Source organism: Alligator mississippiensis, chromosome 1 (genome assembly GCF_030867095.1).
Source record: "Alligator mississippiensis isolate rAllMis1 chromosome 1, rAllMis1, whole genome shotgun sequence".
NCBI classification, from domain to species: Eukaryota; Metazoa; Chordata; order Crocodylia; family Alligatoridae; genus Alligator; species Alligator mississippiensis.
In genome coordinates, this window is record NC_081824.1 from 335,350,842 (window position 1) to 335,377,389 (window position 26,548).

Genomic DNA, 26,548 nt, shown 5'->3' on the forward strand with positions numbered 1-26,548 from the left:
CTCACTGCTCCCAGAGATTATTAGTATCATCTTTGGAAAACACAATCTGCCTTCTTCCTTAAAATGTGGCATAGTTCTCAAAAAAAAATACTTCTAACCTGGGAGGTTTTGCAAGCTACTGCCCAACCCCAAATGTTGCATTTAGGAGCAAGATAGTCAACAAGTGAAGAAACACTTTTAAACATACCTATCCCTGTCAATATCCTGTTCTCCTCCCACTGGGGGTTCAAGCTTTTCATCTTCATGCTCTAACTTTGTATACTGGCTTCCTTAGACTACCAGGTTATATTTGGTGTCCATGGGGTAATATCCAAGGTCTTCAATGGAAGATAACTTACACATTTGTCTCTTCATAGCAGTAAGCCACCTAGACAGCCAAATTCTGCAGGAGTTATGAAGATGTCAGGCTTAAGGGTGAGAGCAAGAGACATGACACTCTTTTTATAGTAGAACTGAGGCTTTACAATCCGTTACTTAAAAGAGGACAATAATAATGATCTCATTGCTCTCAGAACAAAGTGAAAATAATTTCTTCAGCATTAGTGGTTTGAGTTGGAGCTCTAAGAAATCTAAGGTAAAAAGCAGCAGCAAATGTGGATTTTGATTTTGATTATCTTTTGAGGCAGTGAAATATAACAATGATGGGGGCTGCTACACAAATTTAGTATAAACTACATAGGGAATACAAGTGAGGCAGCAACCATGTTAAATCAGCATTTCAAGAACAGTGACTTTGTACTTAGGCAGTCAAAAATGCATGTAAATCTTTAACGGCAGTAATAGTAAATTTGCTAATCCTGGCAACATTCCCAGTAAATCATTGCACAATGCCCATGGGAAGGGCAGGGGGAGGAGGAAAGAACAGTTAAGAGAAAATCAGGAACTCTGATCCAGTTATGCCAGTTTTTACAACTGTTTCAAAGTGGATCACTGCTTCTTAGAAAATTGGAGAATGAGAGGAATACCTAGTGAAGGAGAAGACTTGAGACAAGGGTTTGTTTTCCCTATCATTTAAAAATGGGATCTTTTTTTCCTTTTTGTTAAATTCTGGTCTCAGTGATTCGTTTTCTGAGTTTGCTGATCTTTAGAAAGAATGTACGTCTAATGGATAGTCATATTTGTATAAGTAAAAGCAGAGGTTTTACTGAATTGAATGACTTCTTCCTTTTGGTATCTAAATAAATTAAACATGTCTTAGGATGTTCAATTCCAGGGTCCTCAGGCCCAGGAAAAACTTGCATTGATTTCCATGATAGATCTTTTTCTAAAAGGGGTTAGGGATACAGTCTATAACAGAACACAGGGACTGAGTGTGTATATCTGTGCATGTATGTTAAGCTGTTCACTTATACAAAGGGTTGTGGAGGTTGTACACATTTTGCGTGAACTCACATGAATTCAGGGCATATTTCTTAACATGCTGAACTCCAAGCATGAGTTTAATGGGGTTGAACACGTCTTAGTACAACCTTGGTATCTCTCCACTTCTGAGGGCAGGCCATAGGTCTTTACTAGCATGATGTTAATTTGTTCTATTGGACTGTTCTAGCAGTGCCCATTATACTAGTGGCGACCCTGGAAAGAGATGGCATGGAGCAGGGATAGGCAATTATTTGGGCCTGTGGAGTTTTGGTGAGCTGTTATGAACTGGGTCAGCACTCCCCACCAGCGCAACAGCTCACCAAGATATGTAGGACGCTCAGCCAGGCAGCTGGGATGGGGCTGCAGGAGGGTGGACAGCAGCATCTGGGAGAGGGAAGGGCTGGTGCAGCCAAGGCTGGGATCGCAGGGTGATGACAGCATGGAGATGGGGACCAGAACAGAGCCTCGTTCTGCTGCCCATATGCCCCTGCAAAGGGTTCCAGTTCTGCGGGGAGGGGCATGCGGGAAGTGAATCGCGACTCTGCCCCAGGCCCAACCCCCTCACTGTCACCACACAGAGATCCCAGGGTCTCCATAGAAACCAGACATGACCTGCAAGGCATTTGACCAGGTGAACAAAATGGGGCCACAGGCAGGCAGGGAGCTGCATCCAGGGCTGGGTCTGGGATTGCAGGGTAGTGACAGTGCAGGGCTGGGCCCAGGCTCAGGGAAGAGCTGCAATTTGCTCCCTGCATGCCCCTGCCCACAGAGCCCGCATCCCTCCCAGGGCTGTGTGGGCAGCAGATCATGGCTCAGCCTTCTGCTGTCACCACCCCACAATCCCACCCCATGATCTGGGCCTCACACACTCATCCATCTCCCAAACACCGGTCCCCACCTGCCTGCAGCCCCATCCCATCTGCCCGGCTGTGCACCCTGCCAGGGCACATTCTGCTCCCAGTGATGGGTGTAGGGTGGACAGGCTGGGGTGCCCAAGCAGTGTGGCTGGGTCCAGTGACAGCAGTGGCAGAAAGGAGCCACCACTGCCAGGACTGTCAGAAAGTGATTATGGCTGCATCACCACCCCAGCCCTGCTGAGCATCTGTAGGCAGTGGGACCAGCCACACACACCACAGCCTGGGCTGCCCCCTGCACCTGGGCTGGGCAGTATCGAGGGGTCCACCATGCACTAGACAAATTCCCTCGGTGTACTGGATCCAGCCTGCAGGCTGTACTTCCTCCCCCACAGCACAGAGTCATTCTAACAGCTCTGCCAACTATGGATTCTCCCCAAGCTAGCAGCTCCTTTGATGACCATACCTGCTGGGTTTGTAACCCCTTTATGCAAGTTTCTCAGTTGAAGGGAGATGTAAGGATCCCCTGGTAATTCATGTTAGGTCACTGTCTGCTGGCATCTCAGGCAGTGGGGTCAGAAGCAAGACACCCAAGTTGTTTGGTGTGTCTTGCCAGAGTCTGGCACTAGCAGCACTTGCAGGATGTGCTGGGCAGCCTGAGAGGCTTGTGCTGAGCAACAGGGACAGAGATGTTCTGTAGAAGGAAGGATAAGGCCTCTCAGAGCCTGATCCTTCTTTCTACAGAGCCAGACCACCCCTGATTGCTTGTAAGGCACACCCTCACAGCCCCTTGCCATCACCGTGAACTCTCCTCTGTAACCAAGCCTAGGCTTCCAGGATAGCCCCAGAGTGGGTCACCATAGTATGCCCAGGCACACAGCCAGCCAGCTGGCCCAACAGCAAATCAGGGATGGCTCCTGCATGACTGCCTTCAGCAATCTCTAGCACTCTGAAAGGTGTGCAGAAGCAGTCCCCACTTTCTGGCCTCAGCCAGTGCATACAACTGCGTGCCCCCCACCCAACCCATGCCACAAAGGGTGAACATGTTCACTTCAGTCATGTTCCAATCTGTGCAGCTTAGAAAAACCTGCAAAGGTTTGATCGATTCTGCCCTGGGCTTTTTGAATATCTGTACCTAGCCAAAATCTACAGATACTCCCACAAATTTCTGTGAATTCTCCAGGGTTTTTGGTTGTAGCCGTGTTGGTCTAAGGACATAGGTATGCAAGGTTCTTTGAGTAGATGTGATATCTTTTATTAGACCAACTAAGTAGTTGGAAAAAAGTTCTTAGCAAGCTTTTGGGCGCAATCACCCTTCTTCAGGCGTAGGGAGTCTCTGCTGTTCTGAGACTCCAAGGATTGAGAGAAGCTAAAAGTGTGGCAGGATGTCAGTGAAAATGTAAATAGGTACAAATTAGAAAAACAAAAGGTGAAGCAGGGAAGGGAGGGAGAGAAAAGCAAGGTAGAATTATTACCACTTTTTCTACCTTGAATTACAATTTTTCCACCTTGAATATAATTTTCTACCTTGAATTACTACTGCTGTAGTATCTCCCTTACTCATCTCTGGCTTTTCCCCCCTTCCCTCCCTCCCTTATATTAGTTTCTTATATAAGTTCTGTTCTTGATATTTTTAATTACTGTAATTTGAATGTTTGGGGATGTAAGGCTCACTGCTGCCAGGTGCTCTACAACACTACTGTAGTCAATGGAGGTTAAAGGTAATCAGCTTCCTGCAGGATGGACCTCTGTACTTTGTAATCTTTATTTATTAGCATGAGCAGTTGTTCACGCTAGCAGTCAGAGTTCAATGACTACTAGCTTGCAGTACATACATTTTAGTTGCAAACAGTGGTAATCTTCCTGCTGAAGGAAAAGTGAATAGCCTGAAGAGAGATGATCCTATCTGCTTGCTTTTTTGGAATGTTGATGTAGCCAGCTATATTGATTGCTACTTTGCAGAAGAAATCATGAAACACCCAAAGCAGCAATAGTAAGAGAAGAAATGTATCAATGATCCTTTCAAAGTTTTGTACATAAGCCAATATAAAATGGTCTTGTATTAATCCATCAGGATTTTAACAGTATTTAATATGAGATTTAGTTTAAGAATCATGTTTGCAGTGCATGAGGGCTATGAACATATATAAGTTATGTTGTGGCAAATACCTGTGTTAAGAAAATATTGCTTGTTTGCTCTTTCAACACCAAAGTGAAATTCTCTCCCCTCCAGATGGCCCGGTAGCAAAAATATGCATTAAAAAATTCTTAAGGCTAGAGGTGGGGAAGAGCTCCCCTGGGTCAAGGAACAACAGTAGATAATTTTGTCATTGCTACAGCCTCAAGTTTGCAGTTGCTGGTAATGACTGGTTTCCTCTTCTGTGTACAAGGAAGGGCTGATGATTTGGGTGATAATGGATTCAGCCGGCAAGTTCTCCATCCCAGAATATTTTTGCCTCCAAATCTGCGTTGTGGGTTATGGACTGCAGAAATTTGTACCGGGAGATGCAAAAGTCCATTTCCGAGGTCATTGAATGAATTCTTTTAAATCTACAGGATGTATGCTAATTCAGGGCAGCCTGTTCCAAGATTTCTGCATAAAGAACTTCACATAAAGGTCATTTTCGCTCAGTTTATGGATCCTATGAAACTCAAGAACTTTTCTGTATATTCTTGAGCACCACCTGGTGGCACTTATCTCATAGAGATTTACATATGTACAGATACCACTCATATGTATATACTAAGAGTATGGAAAAGGTTTACTGTTAACTGAAATTATTGAGGAGCCACCTCAATAGTTGAAATCAAAAGTGTATAATTGTATTGAATATTATTTTGAATTTTGAATTTCAGGAGAAGTCTAGCCATTTTGCTAATTTTGTGCCTGTTTTTGAAGACTTGTGTACCAAACGCTTCCAAACCCAATATTTTGCTTATAATGGCCGATGATCTTGGTATTGGAGATGTAGGCTGCTATGGCAATGATACACTAAGGTAAGGATTCTACAAGGCAGGTTCAGAGGATGTCCTTTTTGGGGGGACATGGAGTAAAAGAGCAGAAGATTCCCCTCAAATGACCCTAGAATTTCACCTGTATGTGTTGTGCACATTTATTTCACCTCACTCTGTGAAAATGTCAAAGAAGGAAAAAAGAGTAGGCCTTCTTGAACAGCCACCCTATCCACATATGAAAAATAACCAGCAATCCTTCATGTTTTTCTTGTAACTGTTCTGATGATAGCACAATGTTTTTCAACCTAAAATAGACAGGAAATCTGTTCCAGTATTATTCAGCAGTAAAACATGTGCTGTTAATTATTGTCAGGGAAATGCTGTGGTTACTTATGTAACTGTTCATAAGTTTAGCTGATTACTTTACCTACATATTCTTCTGTTCAGCTGACATATAGAATACTCCACAGTAGATTTTGCATTATATGAATGAAGTAATATTATAAAGTTGTACTTTGTGAGGAACTTTTGGGGGGGCTCTGTAATATGGAGGTGAATGGATAATTTATCTATATGATATCAGTATATTTATAGTTTGTGTGTCTGTCATTCCAAGATTGTATCGGAAACTGGGATTTGATCCCAAATGACAGTTCCAAGAAACAGCTATTTATATGTTATTATATGTGAGGGGCATGATTATTCCATGTCCATGATATATTTATCCTAAGATGTCCTTTGCTGTCTTCACATAGACAGATTTTAGTAATCTGGAAGGTGACATTTTTTAATGAAGATCATAAATAATTTAAATTGCTAGGATGGGAAAGAAATGTTTTTTCCTCATTATATTCACTATTACATGCATTTAAACCTTCTGCTTCCCAAGTTTGGCATCTGACAGAGAGGACATGTTCGATTACATGGAATACATAAAGGTTCTCTTTTCTCTTTAGGACCCCTAATATTGATCATCTGGCAAAGGAAGGAGTAAGACTGACTCAGCACATTGCTGCAGCTCCAGTTTGTACCCCAAGCAGAGCAGCTTTCCTGACTGGCAGATACCCCATCAGATCAGGTTGGGCCTCTCTTCAATGGTTCACTAATACCATGACTCGCCATTAAAATTCCCTTAAGTAAAAAAAACTATAATTATAAAAATGCAACATTACTAAAAACAGTGGCCTCCTTTTCTAGCACCATGTAGCTACTTCAGAGGTCTTTGCAAAGCATGCATCAAACTGTATTAGTTTGTGTTTAGAAATGGTTTTGTGTCCTGTTAGTCACAGGATAAAGCAAAGAAAATGTTGTTTGGAAGCCCCTAGTCAATTTAGCTATGCCAAAAGCTCTTCACTTGCAGCCGGTCAAAAATTGTCATAAAGCTCTTAAGAACTGGGGCTAAGCAAGCAGGAGCAAACTAACTGCTGCTGTATTGACAGATTGATCTACGTGGGAAAAAAAATCAACATTAAATAGGATTAATTCAGATGTATGTGTTAACCATAAATAGGTGAAGATGGGCACATAGAGGAAGGAATTTTTTCAGTAGGATACGTCTAGGGGCCTGGACAAATGTACACTTGAAGCAATTTCCAAAGGGGAGAGGAGAGCTGATGTTGGAAACAAGCAGCAGCTGTCATACTGTAACTGTCACATGCACCAGCTTATAGCAGTTCAAGGGAAGTGCATTGCTATAATTTTGACAAGGGATGAAGCAGGGTTAAAACTGGAGGGATTTTTCAGGAATTCCTAACTTGTACATCATAACAGCAGCTGCTTCCCCTTCCCTTTTGAAGCTGCTTCGAGTGTATGTTTCTCTGTACCCCAGGGTTATAAGCAATAAGGTAAGCAAATACAACTGTAAACTTTATATAAAGACAAGATTTTTCACAGTGAAATCAGTTAGATTTTGAATAGGCTTTCAATAATAGTAGCACAAAACTCTACAACCAGTCCCCTAGTTGCTTATAACTAGACAAAGATTCCAGGTCACATCCTGATCTGATATTAATCAGTCTAGCATCACTAAAATAAATAGAAATATACTGGTTTATACCAACTGGCAGAAGTCAGTTCAGGTCATGTAAGGTTCATAGATGGCTTTGCAGGTCTGTTACATTTTGAAGTTTATGCTTTTTGACAGTATGTTATTGAAATTTGGTTTTAAGGGGAATGTGACCTTGCGTTGATCTGAAAGGAATATGAGAAAATGAAATAGTCATGCATTATTATTGTATTAAACTTCAGGCATGGGTTCCAGCATCAAGCAACACATTGTTTTTTGGAATGGTGCCTCAGGAGGCCTTCCTCCCAATGAAACAACTTTTGCCAGAATACTGCAGCGGCAAGGTTATACCACAGCACTTATAGGTATGATGCATGAAATCTACTCTTTTTCCATCCCTGTCCATTGGCATGGCAACACTCTGGTAACTGGGAGTTTTTTCATGTTTAGGATCAGTTAGAATTGCAATCTCTACAACACTTTAAGCAGTCTAACATTTTAAAATCCAGTCCATTATAGAAAAAAAAAATCTAAGTCCATGTTTGATAAGCCCAAGAGGAATGTGTGTGGATATACATGCTATTTAGTAGCCACAAAATAGAAATCACTCCAAAGAAATCGATCTAGTATATTCTCAGCACATAAAAAGAGAAACTGGAATGTATTTATGTATGCCAGCTGGTAGCCAGACTTTATTGATGGCCTTAGCAATCATAGCTGAGTCACTGAGTGGCTGGTGGCTGCTTCTGCAGCCTCCTTATTACTGAGCATGTCTACACATGCATTTGATCCAGGAGCAGTTTATTTTTGAATAAACTACCCAAAAATAAATGCTCCCAGGCAGACATCTACATGTGCAGGGAGGCAGGTACAGATTTGCTGCTCCCAACAGCAAACTGCTACTGCATCATAAGGCCCTGCAATGGGCCCCAGCCACCACTAGGGGGAGTGGGAGGCCAGAGGTCATCTTTAAAAGGCAGCCCTGTTCCCTGGCCAGCTACTTTTCTGGCTGGGAGCAGCATGAACCGCATAGAGACAGCATGCAGCAGCTCTCTTACCACAGCCTCTGCCTCCCCGCGCCATGGCTGCTCCAGCCTCTGACCCTGGCAGCAAAACCCAGTGCCCCAGGCTCCTGCTGGCCACCATGCTGGCCCTGCTAGCACACTGCCATGACTGCTGTCTGGCCCACAGCAGTCTAGGCCCTGCCGACTCCCCCACATGCAGCATCTGCCTGGGCCCACCCAGCCACCTTGAATGACAAACAGTGGACGAAGGCATTCTGCATGACCCAGCCCACCTTCCAAGACCTCCCAGAGCTACTCCACCTGTACATGGAGTGGCAGGACACCACCATGAGGCAACCTGTCCCCATGGACACCCTGCTGGCCATCACCACACTCAAGCTGGCCATGCCCACCAGCCTCCAGTGCGTCAGCCACCTCTTTGGATTGGACAAGACCACCACTGGGGAGGTGGTCCTGGAGGTGTGAGCCACCCTCCAGGATGTTCCGGGGCACATGGTGCTCTGCATGCACAACCCCCTGGCAATGGTGGTGGAGTTCCATGCTCTGGGCTTCCCCCACTGCATTGGGGCCCTTGATGGGACCCACATACCTGTCACCTGCCCGTAACATGGTGACTGCCCCACTACAGCCAGCAGGGCTTCCACTCTGTCATGCTTCAGGCCATCACTGACCACCTTGTGGTACCTTCACAAATGTGAGAGCTGGCTAAGCAGGCAGTGCCCAGGATGCCCACTAGGGCTGTGTGAATCTTCGGTCCCTGATTGGATTCAGTGGAGATTTGGCCTGATTCAGTTGCTGAATCTCTGAATCTGAACTAAGTCAGGAGACCCTTTAATCTCTCTGAATTGAACCAGAACCCTCTGATCAATTCAGAGAGATTTGGAAAGATTCAATGATTTGGACATAGACACAGCTTTAAATGTTTTTTCTACATACCTCAAGGTACCAAGTGGCTCGTGAATGCTGAGATGCTGGGGTAGATGGAGCATCCCACAGGAGCACGGGGGGCTCCCCAGCATGCTTAGCAGCAGACCTGGAAGTGGACCAGAAGCACTTCCACTCCACTTCTGGGTTCACTGGGGAGCACGCAGGGGGCCCCCTGCATCCTCCCAGCTCAGTGACTGGTACCTCCTGGATCTGGGGGGGCACCCACGGTCCATCCGTGGGTGATTACTGTGCCAGGGAGCATTGGGAGGGAGGGGGGACACAGTACAATCAGCGGCAAACCCAGAACTACTTCCAGTCCACTTCCAGGTTTGCCACCAAGCCTGCAGGCGCCCCGCCCCACCACTCCTGTGAGATGCTCCATCCGCCCCAGCATTGCAGCATTCATGAGCCGTGCCTATGCCTTGCTGCAGCTAATGGCCCAGGTGTGGCTTGTGTGTGTGTTTCTATTACCAAGGAATTTCTGCCATGTGTGGATGTCATACTTAGAGGACTAAATCCTATTTCACATGCCTAAGAAGCACTGATGCACCCTTGTAATGGAAGTTTTTGGCACTTACAGTCTGAGATTCAGGCTACTGACAGCCATTCAGTGGGTGTGTCTACACAAGCATTTACTGTGCAGTAAGCAGTTTTTACACCAGCATCTACATGAGCAGGAATTACAATGCAGTAACAAGCAGTAAGGCTGTGTGTGGACTGACTTGAGATGAAAGTTAGTCCCAAATATGTCCACGAATATAGCTCCACTGTGCACTTGGGCATGTATAGGTGCCTTACTGTGCAGTAACTACCTGCATCATGCAGGTAGCAAATTTACACCCAAGTTAGCATAAGTCTCCATAGTTACTGCACAGCAGAGGTGCACACATGTAGATATGTGCCCATATGGCACAGGAATTTTCACTTACTGCGCACTAACCTAAGTTAAAACTACAGTGGAATCTGATCTGTGATCCCTGACTGAAGCAGCAGTCAACTGAACAGGACTCCCAGTTGCAGGAGCACATAGTTTCATAGTTTCATAGTTGGTGGGTTGGAAGGGACCTGAGCAGATCATCAAGTCTGACCCCCTGCCATGGCAGGAAAGAGTCAAGTGACCTCAGCATGGTGTTCATCTAGCCTCCTCTTAAAGACCCCCAGGGTAGGTGCCAGCATCACTTCTCTTGGAAGTTGGTTCCAGATCCTAGCCGCCCTGACAGTGCAGTAGGGCCTCCTAATATCTAGCCTAAATCTACCCTCTGCCAGCTTGTGACCGTTATTTTTAGTCACTCCTGGTAGTGCTCAGGGGAACAAGGATTCCCCCAATGCCTGCTGGTCCCCCCTGACCAGTTTGTAAATGGCCACTAGATCCTCCCTCAGCCTTCTCTTCTGGAGGCTGAACAGGTTCAGGTCCCTTAGCCTCTCCTCGTAGGGCCTGCCTTGCTGACTCCTTATCATGCGGGTGGCCCTCCTTTGGACCCTCTCCATGTGGACCCTCTCACACTTCAGGAGGGTCCACATCCCTCCTGAAGTGTGGCACCCAGAACTGAATGCAGTACTCCAGCTGCAGCCTGACCAGTGTTGCGTAGAGGGGGAGGATCACCTCCTTGGACATGCTTGAGATGCATCTGTGGATACATGACAAGGTACAGTTGGCCTTCCTGACCACTTCCCCACACTGTCGGCCCATGTTCATTTTGGCATCAATAATGACTCCAAGATCCTTTTCTGCCTCTGCACTGATGAGAAGGGAGTTCCCCAGCCTGTAGGTATGCTGCTGGTTCTTCATCCCCAGGTGCAGTACCTTGCACTTGTCAGTGTTAAAACCCATCCTGTTCTCATCCGCCCACCCCTGTAACTTGTCTAGGTCCAATTGCAGCCTATTCCTCCTTTCTAGCGTGCCCACTTTCCCCACATCTTAGTGTCGTCTGCAAATTTGAACAGGGTGCTTTTTACCCCTTCGTCCAAGTCGCTCATGAAGGTGTTGAACAGTGCGGACCCGAGGACTGAGCCCTGGGGGACCCCACTGCCCACATCCCTCCAGGTTGAAAATGATCCATCCACCACCACTCTCTGGGTGCAGCCCTCCAGCCAACTAGTAACCCATTTGACTGTGTAGGTGTTGACGCCACAGTCCCCTAGTTTTTTTAATGAGAATGGGGTGACAGACAGTGTTGAAGGCCTTCCTAAAGTCCAGAAAGACTATGTCCACTGCTACCCCTGCATCTAAGGATTTGTGACCTGGTCATAGAAGGCTACCAGGTGTTGGTGCCCCTAAATATAAACTCCCCTGCTGGCCCCTCGCAGACATGTTCCAGGATAACTCTCTCAAAAAGCTTACCCAGGACCGAGGTAAGACTGACTGGCCTATAGTTTCCTGGGTCCTCCTTCCTCCCTTTTTTGGAAATTGGGAACCACATTGGCCCTTTTCCAGTCCTCTGGCACCATGCCAGAGTACCATGAGTGCTCGTAAAGCCATGCCAAGGGTCCCGCTATAACCTCTGCTAATTCCCTCAGTACTCTGGGGTGGAGATCGTCAGGACCTGCTGATTTAAATACATCCAGTCCCTCCAGAAGTTCCCTGACTAGGTCCTCATTGACCCTAGGCCTGGGTGAACCTCCCCTGGGACCTACAGGGTCCCGGTGGTAGGGGTGACCCAGTCCCTGCTCAGAAAAATGGAGGCAAAGTAATTGTTAAATAGTTTAGCTTTGGTGTCTGGTGCAACGACCAGATTTCCTAGCATGTCCTGCAGAGGCCCCATGTTACCCGGTACCTTCTTTTTACCTGCTATGCATTTAAAAAAGGACTTCTTGTTGTTCTTGATCTGGGTAGCTAGTCCCAGTTCCATCTCCACCTTGGCCTTCCTGACCACCCCCCTACAGCCCTGAGCAACCAAAGTATAGTCCTCTGTGGTGATGACCACCCCCTTCCATTGGGTATAGGCCTCCTTTTTAGCTAGGAGACATTCCCGTATGCTTTTGATGAGCCATGGGGACTTTTGCGCCCTCTTGCCCACTTTGATCCGCATTGGGATTACCTCCCTTTGGGCTTGGAGGATCGTCTTCTTAAGGAACAAACACTCTTCCTGGACACCCGACTCCACTCCCCTCCGGGACCTCAGTGCCTCCCTGACTATTCTCCTTACCTCATTGAAATATGCCCTCTTGAAGTCCAGGGCTGCTGCCTTGCTGCAGGCCTTTGCCACCTTGCGCTGGATGGTGAATTCCAGCAGGCGATGATCAATGTCGCCCAGGTGGTTGAGTACCCACAGACCCCTCACCAGGTCATTGCTCATGACCAGGACCAAATCCAACAAGGTGTCTCCCCTGGTGAGGCTGTGCACCTCCTGGGTTAGATGGAGGTCCTGTATCTCAGCTAGGAACCTATGTGAGTGGTCAGACCTGGCTGACTGCTCTTCCCAGCAGATGTCTGGAAAGTTCAGGTCACCCATGATGACCACGTCCTTTGACCTAACTACCTCCGTGAGCGGACTTAAGAATTTCCGGTCTAGCACTTCCCCTTGGTTGGGTGGTCTGTAGTAGACCCCCACCATTAAGTCCCTTTCCCCTTGACTTCCTTGTATTCTAACCCAGAACACTTCAGTGTGCCCCTCCTCTGACCCAGTGCTACTCATTGAGGATGTGTATTTCTCCTTGACACTATGGACTCCATGAACTTCTATGGCTGGAAGCTTTGATAAGCTGACCAGTGTCTCCAGTTGCAGGAGCATGTCCTTTTCTGCCTAAGGGGGAAATAAAATCCAAACTGTGTTTAAGTGCCACTTAGGTACTTCTTATATCACAAAGTTCCTTCCTTAAAGTGAATAATTACTTTGGTATTTGAACTCAGTCACAAAGTTGCTCTCCTAATTTTGGGCTTTTGCCCCAATGAAATTCTGTTAATCAAGTTGAGAAAGAGAAGAATGAATGTTCTGTTTATTGTATTCCTCCCCAGGGCCATCCCTGGGGGGGAATGAATTGGGGCAACTGCCCTGGGCCCTGCACTTTGGGGGGGGGGGGGGGCCCATGGAGCTGGGTGGAGTGGCTGCAGTGACTTCATGCTGATGCTGGCTTCATGTCCAGCCATTCAGCATGCCCCCACTTCCCCACCGCCACCAAATCCACCACCAAATCTGGCGTGTCCAGCCACTCAGCACCCTCACCCCCCTCACTGCCAAATCCACCATCGGCTTCCTTGCGTCCAGGGGCGGGGCCCCACAAAGGCTGATTTGCCACAGGCCCCACACCCTGCTCGGGTCATCTCTGTTCCTCCCCTATGACTTTTACCTGAGACTCTATGCCAACTATATACAAGAAAGTCTTCTTGGTTGAGCCACTACATTATACTTTAATGTAGTGGCCAAATTGTTAACAATAGGAGCAAAAGTACCTACAGTTAATGAAACAGGTTTTAAAGTCTTTGATTTGTATTTTCAGGCAAGTGGCATCTGGGTGTGAACTGTGAATCCCGCAATGATCACTGCCACCATCCTCTAAACCATGGCTTCAGTTATTTTTATGGAATGCCTTTTAGTCTTGTGAATGAATGTCATGGAAGAGAAAATCCTGAGCTAAGCCAGTCTTTGCAAGCTACCTATTGGCTTCACACTCAGATAATTGCCCTTGCTGTGCTTACACTTTTGATTGGAAAACTTACCAACTTATTCTCAGTGAAATGGAAGACTATTTCATGTTTTGCCACATGTGGTTTCCTGTTTTTCATCTCCTGGTTCTCCAGCTATGGATTCACAAAGTACTGGAATTGTATCCTGATGAGAAACCATGACATTACTGAACAACCAATGAAGCTGGAGAAAACCACTTTCAACCTACTTAAAGAGGCAGTTTCGTTTATTGAACGGTAAACTACAAAAAACACGTTACCTTTCAAAGTATTTTACTTATTTTGTTATCATTTGACCAGGCAGCTGGCATGCTGTGATAAATGCCTATTATTCTGGCCAGTATTGTTTAATGGCTTTCTGAGATTCCTTGTCTGTCAGTATCCCTGTGCTGTTCCTTGTCTTATGCTTAGTTCATAAGCTCCTTAGGGAAGGGAATATAATTTTGTTCTGTTGGTATACCAGCTACACTCCATCTTGGTCCATGAATGGCTCTCTAAAACATTAGGCAAACACTACAAAAATATTAGTTTGATGGACAATCTGCATGTTGAGATAACTGAAGAAAATATTTTATAGGCTAAAGAGTTTTTCAAAAGTAATACTGCCTTTTTGGTCTGCATTGTTTAGAACAGGGGCAGTCAATTATATGGTCCCACAGGACACACAGGCAGTTCTGGGAGCTGCTGTGGGACAGTCAGCAACCTCCCCCCCTCCCCACCACAGTAGCTCAGAGCTTTCACGCCCAGCTCTTCCTCCCTGCCACTGCTAACAGCACACAGCCTCAACCTGAGCCTTCCCCATGCCTGATCTGGACTGCCTGCCCACACTGAACAGTGGCAGTGACCAGGCAAAAGCTGCTGCTTTGCATGGGAGAAGAGCAGCCCCTCTCCCTCACTGCTGCCAGGCCCTTCTTTATGCAGCTGCCTGGAGCCCATGCCCAGGCTACTGTGCAACTCCTCTCCACCGCTGTCACTGTCACCTCCGGGCCATCCAGTGGGGCAGCAGTGGCAGTGCAGAGGAGCTACAAGGCAGCCTGGGTGCAGGCTCCAGGAGGCTGCAGCAAGAAGGGCCTGGCAGTAGAAGAAGGGAGAGGTCACTTTTCCCAAGCTGAGCAGCAGCATCTGCCCAGCTGCTGCCACTGCTGCCTCTTCTCAGCATAGGTGGGTAGTCTGGAGCAGGTGTGAGGTGGGCAAGGGTCAGGGCCACATGCACAGGTTCTGCCTGGTCCAGGGCTTGTCTGCTACACCAGGCCAAGTCTGGAGCAGGCATAGGTCAGGCCAGGGTCAAGGCTGTTTGCACAGGTCCCTGCCAGTATCATGGGGCTAGGACCAGCAGCGGTGGCATCCACTGCTACCTTAAAAGGCAATCCAGCTGCAGAGCCACCCTGACCCACCTGCCAAAAGCATTGTCCCCCCACAGGTTCAGAGTAATGTTAGTAAATTCCACTAGACTATAGATTAGGAGCTGGGGTGGTATGGGTGCTAAAGCACATTGTTGATAGACTAGAGATTGAAAGTTCAAGGCCATAGCAAAAGTGCTTACAGCATGGCCTGTCATAATCCACCAAATTCTGTTAAATACCTTGTCACAAGGACACAGGAAAAGAGCCTAAATTCTTTATTTTCATTTGCATGTATCTGAGCCTAGCTGAGAGCCTAGCTGAGATTTTACTTCTACTGCTGACATGACTGTTTGCAGTAAATGAGACAATTCTATTCTCTGTGTAACATTTTAATGTGTCCCATACCCAGACAGAAAACTTTTGGCTCTCATTTCTTTCCCTAAAAAAGATTTTTGTTTTTCAATTACATTTTCAAAGTGAAAAAGAAAGTGAAAATATTATTTTTCTTTAATTTTGCATCAGCTAAAATCTCAGTAACATGGTTGTGCAATATTCAGCTACACCTAACCTAGGACCAAAAAAAAAGGCCTAGTTTTAGTTTGGAAACAATTCAGAAGCAAAATTATTTGAACTCTGTTATCCTAAGGAACCCCCAGATTCAAGAAAGTTGAATCTTTAATTTGTTGTGGCCTCCTGTAGTGCTTCTAATTTATTATTAGCAGGATGTTGGATACAAATTTTAGTAATACATTTCAAAGTGTTTTTGTTTGTTTGATTGATTGATTTTGTTTTCCCACTAAAAACTTTTTTTGTAAAAATGTGGCATTAATTATTTTTGCTGGCTTTTAGAAACAAGCAAGAGCCATTCCTCCTCCTTGTTTCCTTCTTACATGTCCACACACCCCTCATCACAACGGAGAAGTTTCGTGGGAGAAGCAGTCATGGTTTATATGGTGATAACGTAGAGGAGATGGCCTGGCTGGTGGGTGAGTGGTCTTTATTTAGATTTGTAAGTAAGTAAATTAAAATCATATTGAGGCCACTGGCAACACATGGAGGGTGCATGTGCACCCCTTGAGATCAGCCATGCACCCCCTGGAAGCTCCAGCCAAAAAACTGGAAGTGTCACCAGAAGTGCACTTATGGTTTTGCCACTGACTTGGCATTCAGTGGTGAGGGACACCCCCCCCATTGGCGATCTGGTGCCCCCCCAGACTCAGGAGGTACCAGTTGCCCATAATTGAAGCACTAAGTGCCCCTACTACAAATAGCAGAAACACATAACATTAAATTGTCTATAACTGAGCTCTCAATTAAATGCATGCATCCAAAACACTTTACAGTGCCATGTTGAAGATAATCAATGTGTAGAACACACTTTTTTTAATGTTCAGAAAAAGAATGTGGGGGGCCTTTTTCCTAGTTCATATTTATTAAAGAATTGCTGGCATCTGGTCTCAAAAAATACCTTTCTCATATATATTAATCCAGAGTGGTTCAAATATGGCAACTGTTAGTAAAAATGTGGGTGTGCACTTTACTGCATTTTTTTTCTGGGAGCTTCTGTCTGTTGCATGTGTCTATATGGCTCCCACCCCTCTAGCATCACCTCGAAATCCTTAATGGTATTATCCTCAGAGTTGCTGTGAGGATTTTACAGATGGGTAACTGAGGTAAAGAAAGACTCAGCAAACTGTTCAAGGACACACAGAAGTCAGTGGAGGAATACAGATTACACTAATGCCCCAACCAGAAGGCGTTGAATAGCCTGGGTGAAGGATTACTAGTTCAATTTACTTCCTGATTGGTTTTTTTTTTTTCTTTTTTATGGCAATTACTATTACCTAGAAACATGTGTAAAAATACTTTCATCTAGATCCATGATTTTCCTATCATATGTGATTCTTCTTTATATTTTTATTATCGTGGGGCTATAACAAAGGTGTGATAATAGTCAATATCTGATTCATACAAGAACTTCATCCAAGACTTTGTGTAGGGCCTAATACAGTGCTTATTAAACTCAATGGAAAGGTTTCCTTTGACTTCAGTGTGAAATTAATCAGGTCCTTGCTGTCTGTTTCTGTTTTACTATAGAACAACACTCTTTTCTTTATTAATAGGCAAACTTTTGGAAGCAATTGACAAGGAAGGATTGAAGAATAGCACATTTGTGTATTTTGCATCTGACCATGGAGGTTTCTTGGAGGCTCAAGAAGGAAATGTCCAGCGAGGGGGCTGGAATGGAATATATAAAGGTGAGAATCATGTGGAATGTTTTCCTGTGTTTTCTATAGTTCCTACTCCACCTCTAAGTGGTCTAAAGCTGCATACACATGTTCAAATCATCCAGGAGAACTCTCCCAGGTTTGTTTCCTTGAGAGAAAAAATTACCTGGAGAAAACTGTACAGAAGTTCAAGGAGAGAAGCAAAGAGCCTGCAGTGCTGATGTAGGGTTGCCAGGGATCCCTAGAGCAGGCATCCCAATGAGCTTTGCAGGCTCCTTTTTCTGCCCAGAAACAGTTGATAAAAGCAAGGGTGCAAGTCAGCACTCATCAGCTTGCTGCCTCAGGAGACCATGCCCCTGAAGAACTCCAGCTCAAAATCCCCCTCTCCTTTTAGTGAAGCTTTGACAGAGGAAATCCTGAGCTTCTCTCCTCTCTTATCAAGAAGCTATGCTTCCCAGAACAAAGTGGTATAGTCTGGGCAGAGGCAGGGGTCTGCCACACAAGAGAAGGGGACCAAAGGGATGCCACATAAGGCAAGTGGTGTGAGTCTGTGGGTGTCCCATGCATAGAGGTCTGCACCCTGAATGCTCTGTACCATATTCCAGCCCAGCTGCAGCCCAGCAGGGACCAGAGTGCTGCACTTTGTGCTGGGGGGGGGGCGGGGCTGGGGCTGGGGCTGGGGCTACCCAGGCATGGGGGAGCAAGTCAGCTGGTTCTGGTCTGGCCTGAGTAGCCCCACTGAAAAATGCAGAAACAGAACATGTTCCCTAAAGCCTTCAGCACAAGACTTTTCAAAACCCAATGCAGTCAGGGGGTGAGTTCTTCTCCCTGCTTGGCTGAGACTGACACATGCTCTCCCTGGCCCTGTAGGAGGGAAAGGGAGCAAAGCTTACTGGGATTCCAGAGAGCAACTTTACAGCTCCTTTTGGACCCCTACCTGTACAGACATTCGGTCTCTTGAGGGATATTTTCCTAGAAGCCACTTCATTCAGGTTGTTCCTGAGTTATAGTTCTCCCATAGTTGCTAGTTTTACTCTTGTAGAAAAATTATGAACATTTGTGTACTCGTGGTTTCTCCCAAGTGAGCAGAGACTGAACATCTGTACATAGGCTATGTGACCTATGCTGTTACTTACATCTAAATGTTGGGCAGCAGCTATAGAAGCATTAAATTCAATAGAAGGAGGATGAAGAACACCCACTGCCACCTTTTTTAACAATAGCCTACCCAGGAAATGGGAGACTTGAGTTCTAGGCTCCCCTCCCTCAGAGGCACTTGAATCAGTACCTTCTACTTTGCAGGAAACTTGCCATTCCCTTGATTTATCACACAGAAGGGTGTGATATCACAAATCTATTCTGAGGATACCAAACATCTCAATATCCCACTCTCTTGATGGAACTCTCCCTAAGTTACTTGACTAAGTTAAGATACAATGTAGCAGCAGAACAGGGAATTCTACCTGTGCCTCTTACCTTGCAGGCAAGTTTCCTAACTGCAGAACCACACTTCCTCTGTTATCATGAAGCTCCTATACCAGTAATGTATGCAAGTGTCTCACTAAGCTAGCTTTTACCATTTCAACCCTTTGCCTTATCACAAGAAAAACACAACAGTAGCAGAGAAGATAAACAGTGAAAATGACTAGAGGAATGTTGAGATCCCAGTAGAGGAGAAATGAAAAAAATGAGCTAAGAGAAGGTGAGTAAAATGGAACATGATAGACGTATAAAAATAATGTTCAAAAGACTATGAATTGGGTATTCCAATTTATGCTCTGCTCTGTTACATGAACAAGGAGATACCAAATGAAACTGAACAACAATACATTGTACACCAATAAAGCACAACAAATAAGTAAGCTGTGGCATCCATTGCTACAAGTTATCATTACAGCTTACAGCTTTGTATGATATGACAAAAATTATATAAAAATAATATGAATAATAATACTATCAATTGTCAAATAAGATAAAACAATTAAAAAGAGATATACTCATAGGTTTAATTTACATGTTACATAGAACATACTAAGGACACCTAAAACATGAGCGCCCACAGGTTCAAGCTCATTAATTCACACTAAGTGTCTTTTCAAAGTTACAGCACATTAAGTGAAGTTTATCTCTGGATTGTGCTACCTAGCTCATGTTCAGGTAACTTCAGTCTGGTCCACGGAGAGAAAACAAGCAATTTGCAGTCCTCCAGCATCCCAAGATGTTCTGCTCCCAGCTCTGCCTCCCACTTCAAGCAAAGATAGAGCCCAGGTGTCCTGGTCTCTAGCCATGCACCTGTTTACCATCCCTCTAGTGGCAAGCAAGAAGCAATATTACCATATGTATGCAAATACAAAACAAATCTCAACTTAAGATGTATCCCCAATAATTAGATTCTATACACAGAAAATCTATAAATGTATTATAATTGTCCATGTTTGGTAACTAATTATTGAAGGATTATTTAAAATTTGTCCTACACCACTACTGCAGGTGGTAAGGGGAGAGGTCATGAGAAGGGAAGTAATGGGACAGGTGGCGGGGGAACAGGCAGTGGGGAAGGCAGTAGAGGAGGCATGTGATAGGGCATGCATTTAGGGGCAAATAGTGGAGGAAGGGCTGTGGGAGACAGGCAATAGGTGGCAGTTGAGGGAGGCAGGCAGGCAGTGTGGAGGCAATGGGGCAGGCAGTGAGAAAGGCAGGCAACATGCCCCCTGCTTCCATCCCCCCCCCCCCACTTACCACCCAATGTGCCTGCCCCCCTCTGCAGCCCCAGGATGCCCCAATACCCCTTCCCCCATGTCCCCTCTTCCCCACTTCGTGCTGCTTCTGTACCCCATAGCCTCAGGTCCCCAACCCCCCTTCCTCCCATCTCCATCCCTAAAGACTCCCCCGCCACCTGCCGCTCCACCTTCTCCTTTACCTTTGCCCTGTGCCAGCAAGGTCCATCCCTACTGCAAGTTGGGGTATGGAGCATGGCTCCAGCCAGGCCCCATAGCAGTGGCTTGGAACCAGAACTGCTGCTACAGGGCCAGGCTGGACCACATGCTCTGTGCTCCAAGCTGTATCCAGGACAGAGCCTACTGGTATGGCACAAAGGTAAGGAAGAGCACAGCAGTGGGGGAGAGAGGAGAAGAAGCAGCATGGGGAGGGAGGAGACTGGGGGCTGTAGAGGAGGAGCAGTGGGGCATGCAGAGGCAGCAGAAGACAGACAGCAGTTATGGCCCCAGCCCCACCCCTGGCTCCAAGTTAAGGTCCGAGTTGCAGCAGTTGCCTGTCCCCCGCTGCCTCATACTTGATTGTAGGGCAAGAAGCTTTTTCCCTCCATTAAGTGGGGCAAAAAAACTCATCTTTTAATCAAATACAGTAACTCTTAACATGCAACTGCTTGCAGCACATTCTAACACCACTTAATATTCCACAGATTTAGTAGGGCCTAAGTATAACATGTAATTTCACCCTTACATTTTAGGACACAGTAAAGGAACTTCCCTTGTAGGGAAGTTGGTCCATAATTGTCCCCTAGCCTTGTTTATACAATAAAATCAAGATACTTCACAGGATTAGCTTCCTTACCTCTCTGCAGAGATACAGGTTTATGAAATAACCATGGGTATAGAGTCAGAGTCACAGTGAACAGCTTAACAGGACCATTAATGTGCTCCAGATGTTCACTGTAGCCTTTATTTCAGAGGACACCATACTCTGATCAGCAGGGATCCTGGTTTTATCTGATAAAAAAAAATCCCAAATTTTCTGATTTAAAAAAAATCACCCAAAATCTACACTTTTCCATGATTAAAATGAAATACCACTATATCTATATCTATAGATAGATAGATATATTCTATATATATATATATATATATATAATATATATATATATATATATGTGTATATATATATATATATATATATATATATATATATATATATATGTATGTATTAGTGGTGTTTCATTTTAATCATGGGAAAATGTGGATTTTGGGTGATTTTTTTTAAATCAGAAAATTTGGGATTTTTTTATCAGAGAAAACCAGGATCCCCACTGATCAGCTATGCTGGACTGTGGCTGTACTCCAGCTGAGTGGAGAAGCAGCACTCTTTTAAATAAAAAAATTCAGAGCAAGCGGCTGTACAGTTCATTCTTCATTTGTCAACCCACTACAGATTAAGTAGGTTGTAACTGGGTTCTACTGTACCTCCCCCTTAACATCAGGTTTTACTGATTATCTACACCAGTGCTTCTCAACCTTTTTAGACTTGAGGCACCCCTGGACAGAATCAAGGCACCCCTTGGAAAATGTCAGTTCTTAGGACATCTATAAGACTGGGAGGAGGCACTTTAATTAGAGCGGGTCCAAGAGCTGCTCTAATTAAAGTTCCTGGAGTATCTCATATATCAGCATCCTCCAGCTTCAAAATGGTAATGGGGGCGCCATTCATTTGATGAGCTTTAGATAAACCACCCCTGGCACCATTTTGAAGTACAGAGATGCTAATACATGAAATGAAGCGGCTGGCTGGAGTGCAGTAATTACCAAGCTCCAGCAGACTCAATTAACTGAGTAATTACATCTCATTGAACCAGCCTCTGTGCTCGTATATAAGCACTCTTAGTTTTCACTCTTTTTATGCTTACAGAAAATTAATTGAGTAGTTTTTCTGTTGCAAAAACCCAGAAAGACCATAACTATGGATTGATTTTAAATTTCTGTGTTTATTTTATGAATCGTGTTTGTAAATATTGTGTGGCACCCCACAGCACCCTTGAAAGGATTTCAGGGCATCCCAGCATGGTGTGGCGCTCCAGTTAAGAATCACTGATCTACAGGGAAACTAGCAGGTTTGTCTTGATTTTATATGTTGGTTTCCTGAAACAGGCTGGTTTCCAAGGTGTTCTCCTGTGTCTACTTATGATGGCAGAAATAAAAAAGCAGCAATAAGGCTATTTAGGTACCTATATTAGATAATATATCTGTAGTTCCATATTTTCTAATATTTGTCTTCTAACTGTACATTTGCATTTCCTGGTTTTCAGAGTCTGGGGTATAAACTGTGTTGTTTTAATGAGAGTTTTTTTCCCCCTGCAGCTATTAATGCATATTTATAATCTTCTCTATAGCTCCACAATATAATTTTGTCTGGGAAATATTTAATATTCCCTTTGGTTTACACTTTAAAATGGTAGTCAAAGCATGGAATATTTTGAGTTAAAAAATCCAGTACACTGTGGTATATCAGACTGGGGGAGGAGTTGTAGGAAGATTAAATGAATATAAAAGGAACTCAGAAAGAGAGAGCCCCCTTAGACTGCTGCAAGAGCATCCTATCAGGATGCAGACAGCTTCACAGAGTCTCTTTATAGAGTTCCCTTTAGGGCTGTAAAGTACTTCAGATTCCTGCTTGTGTGTGCTGCCTGCTGGAATTGCCTCAGAGGATCTCTACAACTGTAGACTAACTCATAGTCCCTGCAGACTGTCAACCATCTTTCTGAGCCTGCCTCTAGGACTATGAAGCACTCCATTGTGCTCCTTCTGCATCTGGTTTTGGATGGCCTGATGAGACCTTTGTTGCCCCAGTCCACTTTCCCAAGCATCACATGGGATTGCTGCCTCTCTTCCTAACATACTATTCAGCCTGTCGGGTCTTGACAATGAGGCAGGCCTCTGGTGAGAGTGGGGTTTTTCAATCATAAAATTCCACATTAACATAAAGTAACAGATCTGAATTTCTAACAAACTGCTTTTTTGGTAAGAGAGAGATGATGAGTTCACAAATGCCGAGAATGTATCTTAATATAAAAGTATAGAGATAATATTAACTTTGGGGAGAACGAAGTCTACAATGCCTTTAACTCTCCCAAATTAAGTCAGGTCTATTTTCATTAAGGCACTTATTTTGGTTATGTATATTTGTGTATGAATGTGTACTGAGCATATAAATTCTATTATCTTTACTTCCTGACTTATGTCTTACTGGTATTTCTTATTTCTCCTGCAATTGTTTCTTTTACAATAGGTGGCAAAGCTATGGGAGGCTGGGAAGGAGGGATCCGTGTGCCAGGGATACTTAGGTGGCCAGGAGTGTTACCTGCAGACACAGTCATTGATGAACCCACAAGTCTAATGGACATTTACCCTACAGTTGTTCATTTGGCCGGAAGTGCAGTGCCACAGGACAGGTAGAGACTGTTTTATGAATCATATTTTATCTATCTTATAGGTTATGGGAAAAGTCTATGTTCCTGAATTAAGTGAAAGCTAAACCAGGGGGAATGTAACCTTATTTCACTCAGAAGTAAACTGCCTCAGTTTTGTTTCCACTTACTATGAGTAAATTGTGCACACAGGAACAGTTACTGTATTCAGAAACACCCTACCATTTTAACATGCTTTAACTTGTTTGTTGCATTGGGGGTCTCATAGATGTTTAATAAACACACTTTAATTTGTTTGTCCACATTAGAATATTAACAAAAGTGAAAAACGGTTTTCTTTTATAATGAAATAATAGAAAATAGAGCAAAAAGCTGGGAGCTGGAATATGTGGGCCCTGTTTCCTGGAATCATAAGGTTGGAAGGAACTTCAGACCCTCAGCCATCCCAAACAAATGCTTATCTGGCCTTTTGTGGAAAATCTGCAGTGAGGGAAGTTGTACAATGTCCCTGGGCAGCTTATTCTATTGTCCTACTAGTATAACAGTTAGGACGTTTTTCCTGAGAATTCATCCAAATTTGCTTTGCTGCAGTTTAAAACCTCCATGGCAGTGAAACAAACAATGTTTCTCCATTTTCTGTATGGCAGTCTTTACAAATATTAGAAAACTGCCCCCTTCCTCCCCCTGCCCCCACACACACTTTACCTCCTCTTCTCCAAATTAAATATGCCCAACTTTTCTCCATATGGCTTGCATTCCAGTCTCTTTATCGTCTTTGTCATTTGCCCTTGTATCATCTGTAACTTCTTTACATCCTTCTTAAAGATAGGACCTATAGCTAGACATAGTACTCCAGATGAGGCCTAACCAGTGCCAAGTCTAGTGGTACTATTATCTTTTGTGCCTTGCATACATTGCCTTTAGTAATGTAATATAACATTTTGTTCGCTTTCTCTTACAACTGTACTACATTGTTGCTTCATGTTTTGTCATTAGGTTACTCTGTGACCAGAGGTGGTCTAACCCTTGAGACAAAATTTACTAAAATTTGATTCTTCACGTTAGATGCATAAGTCCATATTTAATCATCTAAATAAATAGCCTGATTTTTCATTTCTTCTGGGCACCTAAAGCTGCCACTAACTTCAACCTTGGTACCAAACTTCAAAAGAGTTGATCTGCACCTCTCAATGGCTATAGTTTTTTTACTCTTCTGTAAAATTATGGTAGTGCTAATTTGCATCAACAGAATGGCTTATTGGTAGCATGCTGCTTTTCTAATAGCTTTGGATGAAAGGTACAATAAAACTAGGAGCTATTATTAATTATTGTATGGTTGACTCCAATGTGTCTACATAATTAAAAATTCCCTCTATCAAATCTCAGTTTGTTTAAGAATTGTCATTTTCCATCAGAAACCTGAGGACAGGTATCTGCTCCAGCTTGGTGACTTCCATTCTGTCTATCACATTAGGGTAATCGATGGACACAACTTGATGCCTTTACTGCAGGGAACAGTTCAGCACTCAGAGCATGAGTTCATGTTTCACTACTGTGGTGTGTACTTACATGCAGTGCGGTGGCACCAGAAGGACAGTGAGTATAAACATTCTTCTTACAGCAGATCAACTAGGCCATTTAATAGTCTTTCTTGGCAAGCTAAACCACAAGGAAATATTTGGGGTGATTTATTTCCTTGAGCACTCAATTGTGAAGGGTACACTAGGGCTAAGTGGGGAGCTCTCACATGGTTTCCTAAGCAGTATGGTTTATGACTACTACTAAACCACAATCCTAGGAGGTGCTGCATCATTGCAGCTAGATGTGAAAACAACTAAGAGAATTGCTATGCAATAGATGCAGTCCCATTTTTTTAAGCCAAAGAAGTTATTCACTTGCTTTAAGTCCCATTTTGTCTGCTGAATTGAGTTTTTTTCACTTATAATGCTCTGCTGTGTACCTAAGCTAATTGGCATCAGCTGTCATACATTTCGTAATCATGGCTTAACTCTGAACAGGGTGCCGCACTCAGGCTAATTAGTCTAGCTGTCATACAACCTGGGATCCATCCCTTTCTCTGCTAAGAGAATTCAAATTCACTTCTTCCGCCTCCCAGAGAAGTGTACTAAAAATGAAGCTATGGGGGGATGGGGAGAGGATCACTGTGCATGTCTCCTTTAAGCTTCATCACTGAACATAAAAAGGTTTTAAGATTCATTGGGCTAATGATTCACTGGGCAAAGAGCACAAACAGAAATGTTAGTCTGTAGCCAAGCAGGTAGGAGTCACCTTGGTACACGGGCAATCCTAGATTCTACTCCTTACTGTCCTGACAGTTTCTAAATCAGGACGGGCAATTATTTTGGGCAGAGGGCCGCTTACTGAGTTTTGGCAAGCCATCAAGGGCCGCATGACAGGCAGCCCAGGGTAGATAAATATTAATTTTCTAAATTTTTTAGGGGCCCTGTGGGCCAGATAGAATGCCTGGTGGGCCTCATCCAGACCCTGGGCCACATTTTGCCCACCCCTGTTCTAAATGTTACATTAAATAGGTCTTTGGATATAATCTAGAATCCAGGACTAGAACCCAGGTCTACTATCATCTCCCAGACACTACCAGGCTGTTCTATATCTCATGCTTTTGCTCTAACTCAAGGAGCAATAGTAGGGCCTAGAATGGGAATCTCACTGGGGTTCAGGGGCTAGGCTATTCTGTGTTGTCAGGACATTCAGACTTTAGATTGGATGGCAATTGAATGGGGGTTTTGAAGATCTAAATTTTGGAGTCTGGCACCTAAAGGGCAGCTGGGTGCCTAAGCCCCTTTGAAGATATAGTGCTGGGTCTATATAGCTTAGCTATTCAATGGGTGTGTCTACACATACTTTTACATGCGCCTAAACTTAACGTACATTAGCCTAATGCATATCAAGGCAATTTAGGCACACATCCACACATGCATGCACTAAGGTGCATTAACGCAGGTGTGAGGACCAACTTGGGACTAAAGTTAGTCCAAAGTCAATGGACACGCACTGTGTTAATTTGCATTAGTGTGTCTACATGTTCA

The 26,548-nt window shown here is 44.4% G+C and overlaps 1 protein-coding gene across 3 annotated transcripts in view; it reads left to right on the forward strand.

The window, feature by feature from the left end:
- Positions 1 to 884: 884 nt before the first annotated feature.
- Positions 885 to 26,548, forward strand: part of LOC102570588 (arylsulfatase D) — a 39,024-nt gene continuing 13,360 nt past the window's right edge. The window contains exons 1-9 of one of the 3 annotated variants that reach the window (XR_002089702.2): positions 885 to 993; positions 5,073 to 5,213; positions 6,128 to 6,249; positions 7,419 to 7,541; positions 13,566 to 13,989; positions 15,945 to 16,081; positions 17,219 to 17,353; positions 23,342 to 23,504; positions 24,955 to 25,076. Coding sequence is in view for 2 of the 3 variants with exons in the window: in XM_006274594.3 (XP_006274656.1) it covers positions 953 to 993; positions 5,073 to 5,213; positions 6,128 to 6,249; positions 7,419 to 7,541; positions 13,566 to 13,989; positions 15,945 to 16,081; positions 17,219 to 17,353; positions 23,342 to 23,504; positions 24,955 to 25,076 (1,408 nt within the window). In the remaining variant the exon portion in view is untranslated. Of the gene's footprint in view, positions 994 to 4,040; positions 4,210 to 5,072; positions 5,214 to 6,127; positions 6,250 to 7,418; positions 7,542 to 13,565; positions 13,990 to 15,944; positions 16,082 to 17,218; positions 17,354 to 23,341; positions 23,505 to 24,954; positions 25,077 to 26,548 lie in introns of those variants that run through there. The other 2 variants (XM_006274594.3, XM_019485419.2) reach the window with 2 other exon arrangements.